The following is a 19,845-nucleotide window of genomic DNA, read 5'->3' on the forward strand; positions in this document are numbered from 1 at the left end:
TTCCTAACCCGGTATGCCGCCGTATGGGCCGACATATGCCTCCAGTGGAGACGGGGTATTATATGGGACCACCCTATCATGACCCCCGGGATGCGTACTCTTAGCCACCCAATGTCTGCCTGCATAACCTTAATCAACTGTAAAACTGGTATGGCCCCCACATCGTTACCCCCTAGGTGAAGAATAATAATGTGAGGCTTCCCCCAGCGTACCAGGGCCTCAGATATGGTTCCTGCTAATTGGGGCCAGCACATCCCCCTATCACCCAAACACCTAACGGATGCCTTGTTGGGAGGGAGACCTAGGGATTGGCCAAATGGGAGGGACGCACAGCGTAGGGAGGCCCAGTGGACAAAGGAGTGGCCCACAATCCAGATTCGCTTCACCCCGGGGGTAGTGCCTGTGGAGACAAACATTTTAGTATCCTGAATTAACATCTAAACATTAAACAATTGGACGGACATAGGTTCTGAAACAATTGGACCGCCAACGCCCAATACGTTTTATGTCCTCGCACGAGGAGCCCACTTGCGCAGCGTTAGTCGCGGCCCCTATGCGAAAAGAGTGCGGGGCCAGTCTGCTAGCGTCCAGCCCCGCCTGGACTGCCGCCAATTTTAGGACCCTACCGAACTGAAATTTGGAAAGGGATCTGCCGTCCGCATGGACCAGAAATTGCCCCGGGCCAGGCGGCCTTTGAGCCAGGTAAAGGTTAACGCAGTTAACCGGGCAGCATGCGCTGTTCACCTGAGGGTGAACGGGGATCCAGGTTCCCTTACCCTCCTGATCTGTCTTTGATCGCGGCAGAAAAAGAAGTAAGGAATCAGGGGCAGCTCTAACATGTTGCAGTTGTATACCTGCCCCTGACGCCTGCTTGGAGGGTGCTACTACCTCACTAACTCTAAGAGCGGCGGCAAAGGCCAGATTAAACGCAGTTTTGAAGAGTAGGGCTTCAAAATCTGATCTACAGACCACGTCGAGCGCCAAGAGCAATCGCTCCAGGCGGTCGCGGGTGATGGGTTCGCGCGTGTCTATTTTCCGCTGCTGCGATCTGCCCCAACCCTTGATCACCTGCCTAATAAAAAAGGAATTGGTTGGGTCAGGAATGGCTAATGCCCTATAGAAAAATGAGAGGGCGGCCAATTTGGATTGTATTGCCCCCTGACGGGCCCCAGAGGCATGCAAACTCACCAGCCAATCATGTAAGTTGTCCCTAGACCCCTGAGCAGCGTCGGCTCCCCTGGACGCACAGAAATTGTCCCATTCAGACCACATGCGGGCATAGGCGTGCCAAGTGGATGGTGCTAAGGAGGAGCGGACCAACGGCAGTAAGGCTATCCAGGAAGGACGAGCTGCCAAAGGAAATCAGGACAGCGTAAACCCACGGCTGCAGCTGTGGGGGCTAACTTGCGAAATGTCACCCATTCGAATCGTGACAGGGCGTCAGCTACAACATTGTTAACGCCCGGGACATGACGGGCCTGGAACTGGATGTTAAGGTCCAGACAGCGCAACACCAGGTGGCGCAGCAAGGTAATGACCTTTGCTGAGGTGGCTGACAAGTTATTGATCGCAAAAACCACACTGATGTTGTCTGTCCAGAACACAACAGTCCCGTTCGACAACTTCCCACCCCACAGCTCGACCGCCAAGACCACGGGGAATAGCTCCAGGAGAGTCAGGTTTCGAGTAAGGCCTGCTGGGGCCCAGGACTCCGGCCAGGGCTCCGCGCTCCACTCTCCCTGGAAATAGGCCCCGTAACCGTGCGATCCAGCTGCGTCAGTGAAAAGGTGCAGTAACTGGCTAGACATGGGAGGGGTACGCCAGACCCGAATCCCGTTAAATCGCGTGAGAAACTGTTCCCAGACTACTAGGTCAGCCAGCAATTCACTCCCTAGGGTTATCTTTGATTTCGGGTTTGACCTACCACTAAGCTGTCTTTCCAGTCTACGGTTAAAAACCCGACCCATGGGGATAACTCTGCAAGCGAAATTAAGCAAACCTAACAGGGATTGTAACTGTTTCAGGGAAATAACTGCATGAGAGACTGCCGCTCTGACCGCCTCAAGCATGCCCTGAACTTTATCAGGTGGCAACCTACAGAGCCGAGCCTGGGTGTCGATTTCGATTCCCAGGAAAACTAAACAGGACGCGGGGCCTTGCGTTTTGTCCTCTACCAGGGGCACCCCGAAATGTCTCATGACGCTGCGCATGATGTTCATTGTGGATAAACAATCATCGGAGCCTGCTCTCCCTACAATGAGAAAATCGTCCAGGTAGTGTGCTATGGGATCGCTGCCCACTTCTGAAGCTACGACCCAATGAAGGAAACTACTGAACGCTTCAAACAAGGCGCATGACAAAGAGCAGCCCATGGGCAGGCAGCGATCCACGTAGTACACACCTGCAAACTTACAACCCATTAGATGGAAAACTGAGGGGTGGAGTGGAAGAAGCCTAAATGCCGACTCAATGTCTAGTTTCGCCAATAGAGCACCATGACCCGCCCTCCTGACCAGGTCTAGTGCGCTATCAAAGGATTGATAGCGCACCGAGCTGAGTTGGGGGTCAATGGCATCATTGACTGAGCTACCTTTTGGGTACGACAGGTGCTGAATGAGGCGAAACTTCCCTGGCTCTTTCTTGGGAACCACCCCCAACGGGGAAATGACCAAATCAGGTAAAGGTGGGGCAGCAAAGGGGCCAGCCATTCGACCTAAAGTCACTTCTTTATTAATTTTATCCCTCACTACTTCGGGGTGTTGGTATGCTGAAATAAGGTTCCTATTAAATCTCTTACCCTTGATTTGCCTAAATGTGGGGATATGAAAACCAAATGAAAAACCCTCCCATAACATACGTGCCGCCGCCTGGTCTGGGTAAGCCCACAACCATGGTGCCATGGCATGTACCTTAATTGGCGTTTCCGCCTTTCTGGCCCAAGTTTGCTGAAGGGGGCTTATTGGTCTGGTCCCTTCGCTTGATGCAGTCACTGCCAGGGTGTGGACCAGAGCAGTACCTGCAGACGTGTCTGAAGGTGCATGCGCTACCCTTGTCGCATTTTTTGTCCTGGAAGGGCCAGCAGGTTCCCCCCCGTTTCCTGCTTCTGGTATTGCGAAAGGACTGCTGCGCTGATTGCTGAGTTGAAGTTACAGCAGCGGGTGCACCCCCTTTTGGGTCCATTCGCTGCCACAACTGGTTATCAGTAGAGTCAAAAGTCAGGGAAGGATTTCCTGCCATTTTCCTCCTGAACTCAGCATCATATTCCCTCCACACACCTTCACTGTGATTACGCTGAATCCAGTGAATAGTGTCCGTGTATTTTAGGATAGGCAAACTCTGGGAGGGGTACTTTTCGATATAACAGGAGGAAAAAAACCCTGAAGCACTGGAGCCACTCATCAAAAGTGTCTGGGCGTTTAAATTTTTTAGGCCCTGTTCCCTCAGCGCTCCTCTCTCTCTGCCTATACGCCTCCACCGAAAGGTCAAATATATTAACATATTTTCCACGGTGAATCCTACTGACCACCTTTTTGCGCAGGTGTCTATGCAATGAGTATATTTTTCCTGGGCTTGCGTCCCCATAAAGGGCTGCTCGCCTTTCGGAGATGGCCCTGGTAGGGAGAGGTTCAGCTGGCACCTCTGTAGATGGGTTTTGCGGGGCGGTGTTACTGGCGCTGTCCTGCTTATTATCTGGCTTGACCCCCCTCTTTAAAATTTTCTTAATCATTCTAAACATTTTCTTCTGACCTGCCCCTTGTAAACCCAAGGAAGAGTCAGTCTCAGACCCTGAGTCAGAAGAGGATGAGTCAGAGGAAGAATGGTCATTGTGTGTAAATAAAGCATTCTCACCGTGACTAATGGCAGGAGGTCCCTGACCCATGCTGGAAACGGGCTGGCCTGCTTGCTGGTTTTGGAGGGCGAGTCCTGAAGACCCTTGCTGTGCAGTGGAAGTGGTGGCTGCTGCTCCTGCTGTAATGCTGCCTGCTACTCCTGCATCCGCCCCACTCATGACTGTGGCAGTGTTGGTCCGTGTTTTTGCTGCACTTTGTGATCCAATTGCCCCCTGCAAAAGAGAAAGAATTTGGCGAGCACTTTGCCCAATGGATGTGTCTGGATTATCAGTAGCAAGGGGTGGATGAGCTATATGAAGCGGTGTATGAAACCCCTGTCTCGCTGACTGTCCATTTGCAGATGTCTGAGCATTCACACCCTGCTGGTCTACAATAGGGTTATGGCTTGCCTGGCTTATTGATTGTGCATGGTTTAATGAGTGTGCATGAGCGCCCTGCGTGGCTGCAATGGGGGAGTGGATACCCTGAGCAAGGGGTTGTACTCCTTGTATGCCTAACATAATGGGATGTTGTAGCTGGCCTAAAGATTGCACATTTGCATTATGTATGCCAACCAGGGGTGTATTATATCCCTGAGGTGCTGCTTGTACGTTCACACCATTCAAAACCGCATTCACACCAATGGGGGATGGTAAATGATGAGACGGTAAATGATGCTCAATGTTTTGATTCACATGCATACTGCGATCATTGCCTTGATTCACATGCAGACTATTATCAGACATATGTGTATTAATGACAATATCATGCGGCTGAGCGGCCGCTTGTACTAAACCACTATCAGCCCTGTGTGGGTTAATAATATCGGGAGCGGCCTGCTGAACGGCATTTGCGTTATCTCCCATTTGTAAAAACTGTAATGGCCTCATTGCCCTGGAAGGGTTAACTCTGCGTTTCCCCCTACCCCTATCACTGGCTATCTGCCTGGTACTACCTCTTATGATGGAGCGACCCCTTTGATGCCCCTGAGGATTAACGTTCAAATGTGCTGTTCGCTTGCGCTGTTTGCTTGCGCTGCTAATGCCCCTCCAACCCCCCACTGATAACCCGCCAACGGCCAAGGACGGCTCTCGGTGCTCACCTGCAAGTGGCGTTGCCCCGGGAGCCGATGTCCTTGCGACCGCGCGGGAATCTGCCAAGCCGGAAGTGCCGATGTCCGCTTCCGGTGACGTCACTAACATGGCGTTGACACCGGAAGTCGGACCCGGACCACGCGGCTGGCGAAGGAGATCGCTAGGCCCCGGGGGGAGCAGCATAGGCCCTGGGGTGGCATGGGCCTCGGGTATGGTGCGCCTAGGGGCAAGTCCGGGTGTTGAGGGCTGAGGGGCCGTTACAGAGGCCATGTTCCGGCCGGGCTGGGGATCGCGTGTTGCCACGTGTGGTGCCTCAATGAGAGGTGTGAAAGGGCGATGGCTGCTGGGGGTAGTTAAAGCAGGATCCGGATCCTGACTAGAAGGATCAGGAGGGAAAACAGCTGGTGTCACACTGGGCCCTGGGGAGGCTGCAGCCATTGCGGATATTATGTTTTTCAATAGGTCAGAAACTGCTGACATAGCAGCAGGGGGTACAGCACTAAGAAATGAGGCCTGTACACTATCAAGGGGTAAATTAACCTGCTGGGTCTGCAATGCTTGCGGTGTGGGGGATTCCTGAGCTAACTCAATATCAATAGGTCCCTGCTCTTCCACATTATGAACCTGGGCTGACACAACAGTAGTATATTGAGTTGGGGGAATGATATCTAAATCATCCTCAGAAATAGATTGAACACTTATCTTTATTTTTTCTTTTGCAGGTGCAGGAGGTTCCTGTTCCGACTGGTAACATCTGGGAGGCAGAGTAGAACGCCTGGAACGATGCATAGCTGCACTGGTGATGACAGAACTGCTAAGGAAAAACTGCTTCAGCCAGGATCCGGAGAAGAAGAGGAAGTTGCAAGGGAGAACTTGGCTTATCTACTGGTAAGGAGGGGCCTACCTTAAATTGCAACAATGTTGCACCCAGCACCTTCCCTCTCTCTTCTAACCCACTCTCCTACAGCCTTAACCCTTAGACTGCTCCAGGCTTATACTAAGCCCTACACTGCATTTTTGTCTTTTTTTCCTGTAATATAACTAAAATTGTTGTTTTTTTTTTAATTCCCATGAAAACTGTAAGTGCAGACTCCACACTACAAAAGCCTAACAATGCTATATTTTACATAGACATTCGCCTAGATTATGAGTCTTGCGTTAGCCTTAAAAAGCTGTGTTGAGAGGTCCCAACGCTGCTTTTTAACGCCCGCTGGTATTACGAGTCTGGCAGGAAATACCGCAAATCCCCTTACGTCAATTGCATATCCTATCTTTTCAATGGGACTTGCCTAACGCCAGTATTACGAGTCTTGAAAAAGTGAGCGGTACACCCTCTCCTGTCAAGACTCCTACCGCATTTAAAAGTCAGTAGTTAAGAGTTTTATGGGCGAACGTCATAACATAAAACTCTTAACTACTGTGCTAAAAAGTACACTAACACCCATAAACTACCTATTAACCCCTAAACTGAGCCCCCCCCCCCCGCCACATCGCAAACACTTAAATACATTTTTAACCCCTAATCTGCCTACCGGACATCGCCGCCACTTCTATAAATATATTAACCCCTAAACCGCTGCACTCCTGCCTCGCAAACACTATTTAAATTTAATTAACCCCTAATCTGCCGTCCCAACATCGCAGACACCTACCTACATTTATTAACCCCTAATCTGCCGCCCCCAACATCGCTGCCACTATACTAAAGTTATTAACCCCTAAATCTAAGTCTAACCCTAACAACCCCCTAGCTTAAATATAATTTAAAATAATCTAAATAAAATTACTACAATTAAATAAATTATTCCTATTTAAAACTAAATACTTACCTATAAAATAAACCCTAAGATAGCTACAATATAACTAATAATTACATTGTAGCTATCTCAGGGTTTATTTTTATTTTACAGGCAACTTTGTATTTATTTTAACTAGGTACAATAGTTATTAAATAGTTATTAAATATTTAATAACTTCCTAGTTAAAATAAGTACAAATTTCCCTGTAAAATAAACCCTAACCTAAGTTACAATTACACCTAACACTACACTATAATTAAATTAATTCCCTGAACTAACTACAATTAATTACAATTAAATTAAATAAACTAAAGTACGAAAAAAACAAACACTAAATTAAAGAAAATAATAAAATAATTACAAGAATTTTAAACTAATTACACCTAATCTAATCCCCCTAATAAAATAAAAATGATCCCTACCCTATACTAAATTACAAATAGCCCTTAAAAGGGCTTTTTGCAGGGCATTGCCCCAAAGTAATCAGCTCTTTTACCTGTAAAACAAAATACAATCCCCCCAACATTAAAACCCACCACCCACACACCCAACCCTACTCTAAAACCCACCCAATCCCCCCTTAATAAAACCTAACACTACCCCCTTGAAGATCATCCTACCTTGACACGTCTTCACCCAAGTGGTCCTCCAGATGGCCAGAAGTCTTCATCCGATCCAGGCATAAGAGGACCTCCAGATGGGCAGAAGTCTTAATCCAGGCGGCATCTTCTATCTTCATCCATCCAGAGCGGAGCGGGTCCATCTTCAAGCCATCCGACGCAGAGCATCCTCTTCCATCCGACGACTAACACTAAATGACGGTACCTTTAAGTGACGTCATCCAAGATGGCGTCCCTTCAATTCCGATTGGCTGATAGAATTCTATCAGCCAATCGGAATTAAGGTAGAAAAAATCCTATTGGCTGATCCAATCAGCCAATAGGATTGAGCTTGCATTCTATTGGCTGTTCCAAGCAGCCAATAGAATGCAAGCTCAATCCTATTGGCTGATTGGATCAGCCAATAGGATTGAACTTCAATCCTATTGGCTGATTGCATCAGCCAATAGGATTTTTTCTACCTTAATTCCAATTGGCTGATAGAATTCTATCAGCCAATCGGAATTGAAGGGACGCCATCTTGGATGACGTCACTTAAAGGTACCGTCATTTAGTGTTAGTCATCGGATGGAAGAGGATGCTCCGCGTCGGATGGCTTGAAGATGGACCCGCTCTGATAACTTTGGGGCAATGCCCCGCAAAAGGCCCTTTTAAGGGCTATTTGTAATTTAGTATAGGGTAGGGCTTTTTTTATTTTGGGGGGCTTTTTTATTTTATAAGGGGGATTAGAGTAGGTGTAATTAGTTTAAAATTCTTATAATTATTTTATTATTTTCTGTAATTTAGTGGGTTTTTTCGTACTTTAGTTTATTTAATTTAATTGTAATTAATTGTAGTTAGTTTAGGGAATTAATTTAATTATAGTGTAGTGTTAGGTGTAATTGTAATTTAGGTTAGGTTTTATTTTACAGTTAATTTGTACTTATTTTAATAGGAAGTTATTAAATATTTAATAACTATTTAATAACTATTGTACCTAGTTAAAATAAATACAAAGTTGCCTGTAAAATAAAAATAAATCCTAAGCTAGCTACAATGTAACTATTAGTTATATTGTAGCTAGCTTAGGGTTTATTTTATAGGTAAGTATTTGGTTTTAAATAGGAATTATTTAGTTAATTAAAGTTATTTTATTTGGATGTATTTAAATTATATTTAAGTTAGGGGGGATTAGGGTTAGAATTAGATTTAGGGGTTAATATATTTATTATAGTATCAGCGACGTTGGGGGCAGCAGATTAGGGGTTAATAAGTGTAGTTAGGTGGCGGCGACATTGGGGGCGGCAGATTAGGGGTTAATAAATATAATGTAGGGTTCGGCGCTGTTGGGGGCAGCAGATTAGGGGTTCATAACTATAATGTAGGTGGCGGCGGTGTCCGGAGTGGCAGATTAGGGGTTAATAATATAATGCAGGTGGCGACGATGTCAGGGACGGCAGATTAGGGGTTAATAAGTGTAAGATTAGGGGTGTTTAGACTCGGGTTCATGTTAGGGTGTTAAGTGTAGATGTAAATGTTATTTCCCTATAGGAATAAATGGGGCTGCGTTAGGAGCTGAACCCTGCTTTTTTGCACTTGTTAGGTTTCTTTTCAGCCTAATCTGCCCCATTGATTCCTATGGGGAAATCGTGCACGAGCACGTTTAGTCAGCTCACCGCTACCATAAGCAATGTTGGTATTGAGGTGAGATGTGGAGCTAAATTTGTAAAAACCTGTAATACCAGCGTTGTTTGTAGGTGAGCGGTGAGCATAAACTAAGCGTTAGCACTGCACAGCCTTACCGACAAAACTCTTAATCTAGCCGATTGTTTGCTCGGTCTAGAAACACATATATATTTGTCCTTAATTGGTCCCAGCAGAGAGATAAAGGGAAACTAGGTTTCTACAAAGTGACACCCATTACTTTATTATAACTTACACTTTAGGCTTATTAATATAATTTTAAGAAAGCATAAATATTTTTTTTTTAAAAGTGATATGCAGGTGATGCCTTTGCAGTTTAATCATTAGGTCTAGCATTTATTAGGTGCTATTATTATTTTACGGGGTGAAGTATGATTAAAGTACTACATTGTTAAAACATATAATAACATGGATATATACAAAAATAAGCCTTATGATAGACTTCACATATTTTTATTACCTGCTTTTCTTGCAATATACCGCTAAAATGTTGTGATTTGGGCATGGAGCCTTGAGGAACATGGAGACCGATGCATAAGTTCACTGCTCCGTGCAACAAGCAATAAAAAGCAGTTTACCTATGGTGCTACAGCTGACTAATCATAGATACGGTGACACAGTATGCCTTAAATACCGGAGCAGTTCTGAGATGCTAATCTTGTGCGGGGATAACCCTGATAACAGCAGCAACGCTGGTATGAGCAGCCGGAGCCTGTAAAAGGTAGCCATTTTGCCCAGCCACGTGGAGTGACACTGAGATCGCCCCAGAGATCCGGAATACAGCGAGACAGATAATTACAGGAGGACAAACAGGTAGAACCTCCCGGGAGCCAAATTTAATTCCCTACATAAAAGCAGAGTGGAGGTAAACAAACAGTTATGGCTTTAAAGAAAACACATTAGATTTACCCACACATTTATAAAGGCTCTACTGAAACGTTAATAGTGACACAGTCACAACCCCTTGTCAACACTAGAAGAGGGGGGGGGGGTATGGAGATATACCTATGATAGTAATATCTATGCCCCTAACAGTTTAATATATCAATATGATATAAGGGGATACTAAAACTCTTTAAAAAAAAAAGGGGGTGGGGAAAGTTAAGAAGGTCAAACATACATACAACAAATATGGTGAGGATATATACCATGTGATCTACTAGGGGGCTGAGGATTGCATAACAGACATGAGCTGCCATCAGGGAGAAAAGAGCTCATACAAGAGCTGCATGCAAATTTCAAACAAATAATAAGGCCTAATATCAGCTACTAAAGTCACTCACTATACAGTGGTTAAGTCATAATGCTCCACTGAGAGCTAGAGGGACATCTGAACCTGATAAGCTTGAGAATAGATACAAATTAGTGCTACAACATTAACTCTACCTCAAGAATTGGAACATTTAAATAGGCCTGAATTAAGATTCATGGACAGATATCCTACAATGACTGATATAAACAAGCAGAGCTAATGGATACAAAATAATGTCGGACAGAAAACAAAGCAAAACCCATTAGGGAAATCATCTGCAGCAAGCTTGTTTTTTAAGCCTTCCAAAGGGGAGAAAACCAGCAAGGCACAAAAGGCACTGGTAGAGGAAGATAATGACTCAGATTTTAACTCCATCTCACTAGATAAGGACCTCACCCCGTCACAAAAGCTGACATCAAGGCCTTGGTTTTGAATCAAGACATCTCTGCGAATTTCGATAAATTGTGGGAGAAGATCGACGCAATGCACACCACAGTGACCAACAGTTAAGCTGATATCAATCAAGACATCCAAGATCTTGAAGATCTTGGCAACAGAGTATCTACACTGGAAGACAACGAAAGCTCGGTCCAAGAATAAGTTACCTTTATATCTACACAGGTCTCCTCACAATATCAATCTATAGAGCTCATTCAAGACAAATTGGAAGACCTTGAGAACCGTAGCCGGAGATGCAACATTTGATTAAAAGGTATCCCTGAATCGGTCAATCCAAATGACCTAGAGAAATATCAGAGATAGATCTTCCAGGCAACAACTGGTCTAAATGAGGATAATATCTTCCAGATGGAGAGGGATCATAGGGCATTGAGGGCTCGTCCTAAAGGTGATAACCCACCAAGAGATGTTATTGTTATCCTTATGGCAGCTAGAAAAAACCCAACTTTTAAATTTCAAGGTTCTGTCGTACAGTTCTATCAAGATCTATGCGTGAGGACTCTACAAAGGAGAAGTAAACTTTGCCCACTGACACTTCTTCTTCAATAAAAACAAATCAACTACAGATGGTGATGTCCGTTTGCCTTACACATCCTCCATGCCCAAGAGCTTCCTTATAGACATGTGCATGGCAAAAAAATTTGGTTCGGTTCGGATCAATTCGGATTTTTTCGAATTTCGGTTCGGATCGATTCGAATTCGAAAAAATTCAAATCAATTTGGTTCGGATTCATTTCGGATTTATTCGGATTCGAATAAATTCAGTTCGATTTGGTTCGGAAATTCGGAATTTCGGTAAGTATTAGGTGGGATGTGCTGTGTATTAGTCTAGTATTATGTACTGTATATTAGGTGTAACCCATAGCAGAGTGATATAACCTAATATACTGTACAATACTAGTGTAATCCATGGCCATCCAAATCTACCGAATAAATCCAAACTAATTCGGATTTATTCGGTAGATTCGGCACTATTTTAATTCGGAAATTCGAATCGATCTGAATCCCGAATTTACCGAATTCGGACGAATTTCCGAATCGATCCGAAACAAAACGCCTATTTCTACTTCCTTACACCTGCAACCAGCTGGGGCTTAAGGTTCCCGGCCTACCATCTACTCCTACAGAGGGAGCAGATAACAGCAGCACTAAATCTAGAACCCTGAATCAAAGACAGAAATGGTCAAAGAATACCAAAAAGAAACAAAAGACCTGACTTCCAACATGACCAAAGAACAGGTGGACTCAATTTCCTTCAATTTCACAACAGGGTGATCAGCTCACAGATGAGTATAATGTTTCTTATCTCATCCCCAACAATGACTATAATTTCTTAACTAGCTAAGCACCTAGTTAAATTTTCTATTTAATAACTTTGTGTGTATGCATTTTTACAAGTGGGTAACTTTCCCACAGGTATTATTTTATGTTATATTAATGTTATGTTACTGTTATTTGAGTTTTATTTAATTTATTTGCAGTGGTCCACAAAACTATATAAGAAACTATAAGGCCTATAAACATAAGGAAATAGAAGATAAAATAGAGAAAGGGGTTTATACCATAATAATTCAGTTAAATCAGATAACTAGAAGGACAGCTAAAAGTCAAGATATCATCAATGATGGTACAAACTATTAACTTGATCTCACATAACGTGAGAGGACTAAACACAGACAAAAAGTGTAGAACAGCCTTGAGCCAATACTCCAGAACCCATGCTAAAATATTTTTTTTTACAGGAAACCCATTTCACTAAAAATCATACACCCAAATATTGGACGAAAACTTATCCCCTTTACTATCAGTCGGCACTAGACAAAAAAAGAAAGAGGAGTCTCTATTCTTATACATCATTCACTCCAATTCACAACAGAGGAAGTTATTACAGACCCAATGGGCAGATATTTAATAGTGAGGGGAAATATACAAAATACTCAGATCACCCTTTGTAATATATACGCCCCAAACGAGAAACAGGATATATTTTTCTGACAGATCTCACACAAACTAATGCAATGGTCTCAATCTAGAATAATATTGGCAGGAGACTTTAATATTTCTCTCCCCCATATACAGCTAAGGATAAAGAAAAACTTAAAAACAACATAGACATAATATTGTAGCTATAAAAGAATCTTTGGCCAAACACAACATTTTAGACTCCTGGGAAGCCTTGTATGGACTAACAAATGACTACACATACTATTCACATGCCCATAAATCCTACTCTAAACAGGACTATTTGTTCCTAAGCCAGATGATGATCCCCAATATAATATCTTCTTCCATTCACCCTTGTGTTTGATCTGACCACTCACTTGTCCAGATTGATTTGACAGGTATACTAAATGTACATAGACAGTGCACATGGACATTTGACCCCGGTTTGCTCAAGGATCAGTTACCCCATGATAAAATATTGAAGGCCCTTAAAGAATACTGGCACATAAATGTGGGCTCCACTTCTAACACAATTAACATATGGGCAGCTCATAAACCATACATAAGGGGCTTACTAATTAAAGAAAAATCAGTTAAAACTAAAAAATGTAGGCCTCTATAGAAAATCTCCAGTAAGAGATAGGGGAATTGGAGAAACAACACCAAAAAAACTTATTGAGGGGGCCTTTCGCTTACTACAAGTAAAAAGAAATATCTTACTTAAAATGTTAAATTAATCCTCAGTTTGAGCTACTCAGAAATTGAAAACTCACTATTTACTCTATTCTAACAAGGCATAAAAATATATTGCTCACAAACTTATGGAAAAGATCAAAACCTTCACTATCCCCACACTAGTAAAAACTGATGGAACATCCACTTCACACCCTCAGGAGATCGCAGATACCTTTGCAGACGATTATAACACTTTATATGATGGCCAAAAACTTAATCAGTCTACCCATACAAGAACTTTACTAAAACAGTTTTTAACTAAAGCTAACTTAAAAGCCATCAATCAATTAGAGAAAGATGAGCTAAATGCTGAGGTAACTATAGCAGAAATACTGACAGCAATAAAAGATCTTAAACCAGACAAAGGGGCAGAACCAGACGGCCTATCGGGAGAATATTATAAAATATATAAATTGAATTAAGCTCCACATCTACAGAAATTTTGTAACAATATGATGCAAGGCTGCACGGTACCACCAGATATCCTTAGGGCACAAATTGTGGTTATTCCTAAACCTGGTAAAAAACCCATGTTATGCAAAAGTTATAGATCAATATCCCTGATTAATCAAGATGTTAAGATCTTCACCAAGATTTTGGCAAATAGGCTTAAAAAATTCTCCCCCAACTGATCCATCCGGGCCAGGTGGGCTTTATTACCAATTGTGAAGCCCCTGATAACGTAAGACGCACGGTTACCCTAGTTGATTACCTCATGACATCAAAAACGCCTTCTCTAATCCTTTCGTTGGATGCGGAGAAGACGTTTGACAGAGTGGATTGGTCCTATATGTCCAGTATCCTGACAAAATGGGTTTCAACTGTGCTTTCATGCAAACCATTAGAGGGATATATTTGTGTCCAACAGCTATCATTAGAGCGGAAGGGTATCAAACGAGATCAATAGATATGCTAAATGGCACCCGCCAAGGTTGTCCATTATTGCCTTTACTATTTACACTTTGCATCGAACCGCTAGCTGCATGTATTAGAAACTCTAAAGAGATCTCGAGAGTGCAGATTAAAAGTTCGGAATATAAGTGTCATGAACCAAGCCTCCAGACTAAAAAGAAAAAGAAAAGGTCTGGGAGGCATTCTGCTAGGAATTGCTGTGTGAGGATTTGAACCTGTGGCTCTGTGCTTACCAACCTGTTTGTTTGCATGTTGAGACACAGCCAGTTCTAGCAATAGCATGGAACTTAAAAGATCTGATAAATAACTATTTGCCTTACTTGTAATTACACCTGTGCAACACACAGGTGTTCTTAATTTTGGAATTACTCAGAACCAATCCTGTGCAAAACCTCCCTATTTTAGGATGGCTCTTAGACTGCATTTTGGTCTTCATATTGGATCTGTTTTGTCACAAGTCAGAACCTGTTTCCTGTACTTCTGTACTTATTTGGAGAAAGACTTCACCTTTGCACCTGTTTACAAGGTATTACCAGGAGAAAGACTTTACCTTTAAACCTGTTAGCTGTTTACAAGGTTGTTTCCTGCCTTGTGCAATTCCTGCACTTCAGTTACTACCAGGAGAAAGACATCACCTTTAAACCTTTTTTTTTTTTTTTTTTTTTAAGCTTTATTAAGCATAAATCAGTACAGAGAGAATGCAAGTAAAACAATCAGCATAAAAACAAACTTTAAACAATTCTCAAATGTAAAATACAAGGGTATTCATAATACAAATCTGGCACAAGATTTTGACATAGGAACAATTGCCAACCAATAGGTTACTCTCATTCTTACATCTGAGTTAAAGAAGGTTATCTCAAGAGATAGGGTGATGTCCCTTAAGTTATGTTCCGAAATGAAGTCTAGTTTATCGAAATTAATTGGGGAACGTCATAAGAGTCTTTAGCTATGTGTGTTCCTAATGTCTCAATCTATCATTGAATCCTAATATAAAAACAAATAGTCCCTAACAAGTTTAATAAGTAAGGGACATCAAGTTCAAATTAACAGCAACGATTGGGAAAGAACAGACAGTAGGATGTGGAAAAGAAAAGAAGAAGAAAGAAAGAAAAAGATAGAAAAAAAAAAAAAAGGGGGGGGGAAGGGAAAAGGGAATGGAAGAGAAATCTCAGAGGGATAATGGATCCACCATAGGAACAGAAAGACAATAATAAGTATTTGGGCGTTTAAGGAGGTTTAAGAAACCACCTACTCCGGATCGTCCAATACTTGTCAATACGGTCATTCGTGTTGTAAAAACCCCTCTCCATAGATGCTAGATAGTCTATGAGTTGAGTGGTCTGAGCTAAAGTTGGAGCTTCAGGTTTTTTCCATGACCTGGCTATGCACATCTTGGTTGCAATAAGAATTGCAGCTCCAAGGATTTGTTGGGGTTTTTGTAGTTCCCTAAGACCGATATGCAGAAGGGCTAAGGCTGGGGATTTAGGCAGTGTGATACCCAAGTCAGAAAGCAGTAAAAAAGTCTCTCTCCACAGGGGAGCGATTTTTGGGCAAGACCACCAGATATGTAGATCTGTGCCCTGTTGGCCACATTCCCTCCAGCATTGCGGAGAGGCTGTAGAATATATCTTAGACAACTTATAGGGGGTTAAATACCACTTTAAAAGGACCTTGAAATAGGTTTAAAGGAAAGTTATGCAGTGTATAGCTGATTTAGTGATCATTGTCGCGTGCTCCACTTCCACCGGGGTGATTTGAGCGCCTATTTCACGTCCCCACGCCATTATCTGCCATGGTATGATTTCGGTGTAGTCACTAAGAAGTAGCAGATGATGATTTGTAAGTGGTTTTATAGGCTTAGTCCCTGCTTGCCATCGTTTCTCCCAAGTAGTACTTTCTCTTAACTGTGTCTTGGGGAAACCCCAAGCCTGACAATACTCTAGCAATCTATAACTTTCAAACATTAACCACCACGGAGCATCTTTCACCTGCGCGACTATTTGTTTAGTTGTTGATAGCCTCTTCTGGGTATAGAGGTCCCCAACACAGATAAAATTCCATGAAAGCCAGTCCTGTCTATGTATATCTGGAAGACCCATCATCAATCCCTGGAGACTATGAATAGGTGAGGGATGAGGTGCCAGTCCTTTGTGGTGTCTAAGTCTATGCCATGTCCGGCAATTGTCTAAAATTATTTTATTCGTGAGCGCTACGTCAGGGAGCCTATGCTTAGGAATCCATATTAGGTCTTTTAGAAGGAATTTTCTAGGTATAACCTCAGTCTCAAGCAAAAACCATGCTGGTTTCTCTTTCTCATTGCTCCAGGCTGCAATGTGAGTTAACCTGGCTGCGTCATGGTATAAATATATATTGGGAAAAGCTATACCTCCTTTGTTTATCGGTAGTTGGAGAATGCGGCTCGCCACCCTCGGAATTTTTCCTCTCCAAACGTAGTTAATGAATATGGACTGAATCTGAGATAGATAGATTTTTGGTATCGTGTAGGGTATGCACCTGAATAGATACAAGATTTTTGGAAGGATAGCCATTTTAAGAGTAGAGATACGTCCCATCCAAGAGATTTCTCTATAATCCCACCTCTGTAGAAGGTTTTTGATTTCAGCAATCAATGGCTCAAAATTGTATTTAATAACCTTATTTATATCAGGGCCGAGAAGTACACCCAGATGTTTGATAAGGTCTGTGTGCCAAGTGAAAGAGAAGCGGGTCTTGAGTGTGGCGAGGAGCCCGGGATCAAAATTAATTGCTAGGGCTTCAGTTTTGAGAATGTTTACTTTGTAGAGACTGAGAACCCCATAGGATTCTAAGGTCCTAAAAACTTCCGGAATTGAAGAACTCGGGTTAGTTAACAGGATGGTCAGATCGTCAGCAAAGAGGGCGATTTTCTCTAATCGCTCACCTATCTTGACTCCCTCTATGCCTTGAGAATGCCTGATCTCTTGGGCTAGAGGTTCCATAACCATAGCAAAAATCAGAGGCGAAAGGGGGCAGCCTTGCCGGGTGCCATTAGTAATGGGAAAGGCTCTAGATCTGAAACCTACTCCTCTGACCGTTGCAAATGGTGCAGTATATAATGCCTGAACCATGCCAATGAATTGTGAATTGTGGAGCCAAAAGATTTAAATACCTGCCAGATATAATCCCATCGGACCCTGTCAAATGCCTTTTTCCGCATCTAAAGACAGGGCCACGATGGGAACCTCCAGGTGAGCTGACTCAGAGAACACCTATAAAAGTTTACGAGTATTGTCTGGACCTTGCCTACCAGAGGTAAAGCCAACTTGGTCTATTTGTATAATATCAGGGAGTAGATGAACAATCCTGTTGGCTAAGAGCTTAGAGTACATCTTAACATCTAAATTTATCAATGAGATAGGTCTATAATTGGAACAATAAAGGGGATCCTTTCCTGGTTTGGGGATCGCGATAATAGATGCTTCCAAGAACTCTCTTGAAAAGCTTCCTGCCTCGGCCACCTCATTAAAGAAGGGGCAGAGAAGGGATGATAGATGTTGTTTAAACATTTTATAAAAAGAGCCCGTAAAACCGTCGGGTCCTGGAGATTTATTCGGTTTAAGTTGGGTAATGACATTACAGATTTCTTTAATGGAGAACGGGTGCAGGAGTGAGTTCCTTACATCTTCTGTAAGTGTAGGGAGCTTAAGGGAGTCTAAAAACTCCTGTATCCTGTCGATAGAGGGGGTGTCTAGGTTTTCTGCTTCTGAGAGATTATAGAGTTGATAGTAATAGTCAGCAAAAGCATTTCCAATATCCTCAGGAGCTAAAATTCTAGAGCCATTGATCTCTAGAGCTTGAACCCTAGAGTGGGCAGTTCTTGCGTTAAGTTTTTGAGCTAAAAGCTTGTTTGCCTTATTACCTTTATGGAACATTACTTGCTTAAATTTTGCCAGATTGGCTTTGATTCTGTCATGCTCTAGTTGGAGGATTTGTCTTCTAAGGGCACTGATTTCATCAGAAATTGGGATAGTAGGATTATCCTTGTTGATTTTCTCCATGTCCCTCAGTTTCGCAGCCAGCTGGCCCAAAGGGCCTCCTCTGTTCTTCCGGACTCTAGCTTATTCAGAAATGCAGATCCCCCTTATATATGCCTTAAATGCCCCCCACAAGATTTGGAAGGAAGTTTGGCCCGGTATATTAAACTGTATGTAGTCATTAATTGCTTTTGTGAGTAAGTCCTTAAATCCTGGTTCTTCCCAAAGGAAATTTGGGAACCTCCAAGAATGTCCCCCCTTGTGAGCCCCTGATGGAAATATGTCAAAATAAACCGCATCATGGTCTGACCATGTACAGATATGTATTCGTGAATTTGTAACCTCATTAAGAAGCCTAGAATCAACTAGAAAATAATCAAGTCTGGAATAGGATTTATGCAGGTTGGAGAAAAAAGTGAAATCTTTGTCCTCAGGGTGGCATGATCGCCAGACATCATATAATTCATGTCTAGCAGATAGAGATCTAAATTTGATTGCTGTAGAACTCGTATAAGGGTCAATAGATTTACTTGTTACAAGTTTTTTATCTAATTTAGGGTCCCAAATGACATTAAAATCACCTCCAACTACGATATGACCTTGTCTCACTGCTTTTGCTAAATTAAGGACTTTTGCTAGAAAATGTAGTTGTTGTTGATTTGGGGCATATAGATTAACTAAGGTGAAGAGGGTACCATTAAGTTTACACACACAAATAATGAATCTACCGCCAGGGTCCCTATCTAAGTATATTTGTTCAAACTGGAGGTCTTTATGTAGGAGTATTGCAACTCCTCTTGTCTTATCGGTATGGGAGGCTGTAATCAGGCCTGGGTATAGAGACGATCTGTATGGTGGGGGCCTATCTATAGTCCAATGAGTTTCCTGAATAAATAGGACGTGCCCCTTTAATTTTTTGGCGTATGTTGTTAACATACTACGTTTGTCAGGCGAATTTAAGCCCTTAGCATTTAGAGTAAAGAATCGTATGGAGGTCTCCATTATGAGGATGGGGCAAGGGAGAGAAAAGAACCGGGAAAGGAAGAAAAAAAAAAAAAAAAAAAAAAAAAAAAAAAAAAAAGGGGGATACAAGTTAAAAGACTAAAGTAGAAAAAGCATTTAGAAAAGGAAATTGAAAATGTAAGAAAATATAATGTATGGATTCTTAGGATTCAGATGTACCAGAGAGTAGCAATATTCTGAGAAGCGTAGGGATTCTAATTGATACACAAGTTTACATCCGTAAACTTAGATATTATTGAGGGGCGGGGGGTAGGTGAGGCCAGATGGAGCAAAAGAAAAGGCCTCAAGATGAGATAGCAGGTAATGTGCAGACAGTGAATTGAGAACAAATATTAGTTTATGTGTGTTTGTAACTAGTTAAATCCTTAGGTTTAAAATGATCAGCAACAGAGTTTTTAGACCTAGTTGATGTCTTATTTTTGTTTTTGAGGACCTGAGACATTGCTGGCAGGGTTAGCTAGTCTTTATATTTACCCGA

The 19,845-nt window shown here is 42.6% G+C and overlaps 1 protein-coding gene across 1 annotated transcript; it reads right to left on the reverse strand.

The window, feature by feature from the left end:
* Window positions 1-295: 295 nt before the first annotated feature.
* On the reverse strand, window positions 296-1,998 carry LOC128665044 (uncharacterized). Its single transcript, XM_053719802.1, has 2 exons — window positions 1,189-1,998; window positions 296-400 (listed from the first exon to the last, which is right to left on the reverse strand). The coding sequence occupies exon 1, from the start codon at window positions 1,965-1,967 to the stop codon at window positions 1,332-1,334; it is 636 nt and encodes a 211-aa protein (XP_053575777.1). The 5' UTR covers window positions 1,968-1,998; the 3' UTR covers window positions 296-400; window positions 1,189-1,331.
* Window positions 1,999-19,845: the final 17,847 nt, after the last annotated feature.

Source organism: Bombina bombina, chromosome 6, assembly GCF_027579735.1.
Source record: "Bombina bombina isolate aBomBom1 chromosome 6, aBomBom1.pri, whole genome shotgun sequence".
NCBI lineage: Eukaryota > Metazoa > Chordata > Amphibia > Anura > Bombinatoridae > Bombina > Bombina bombina.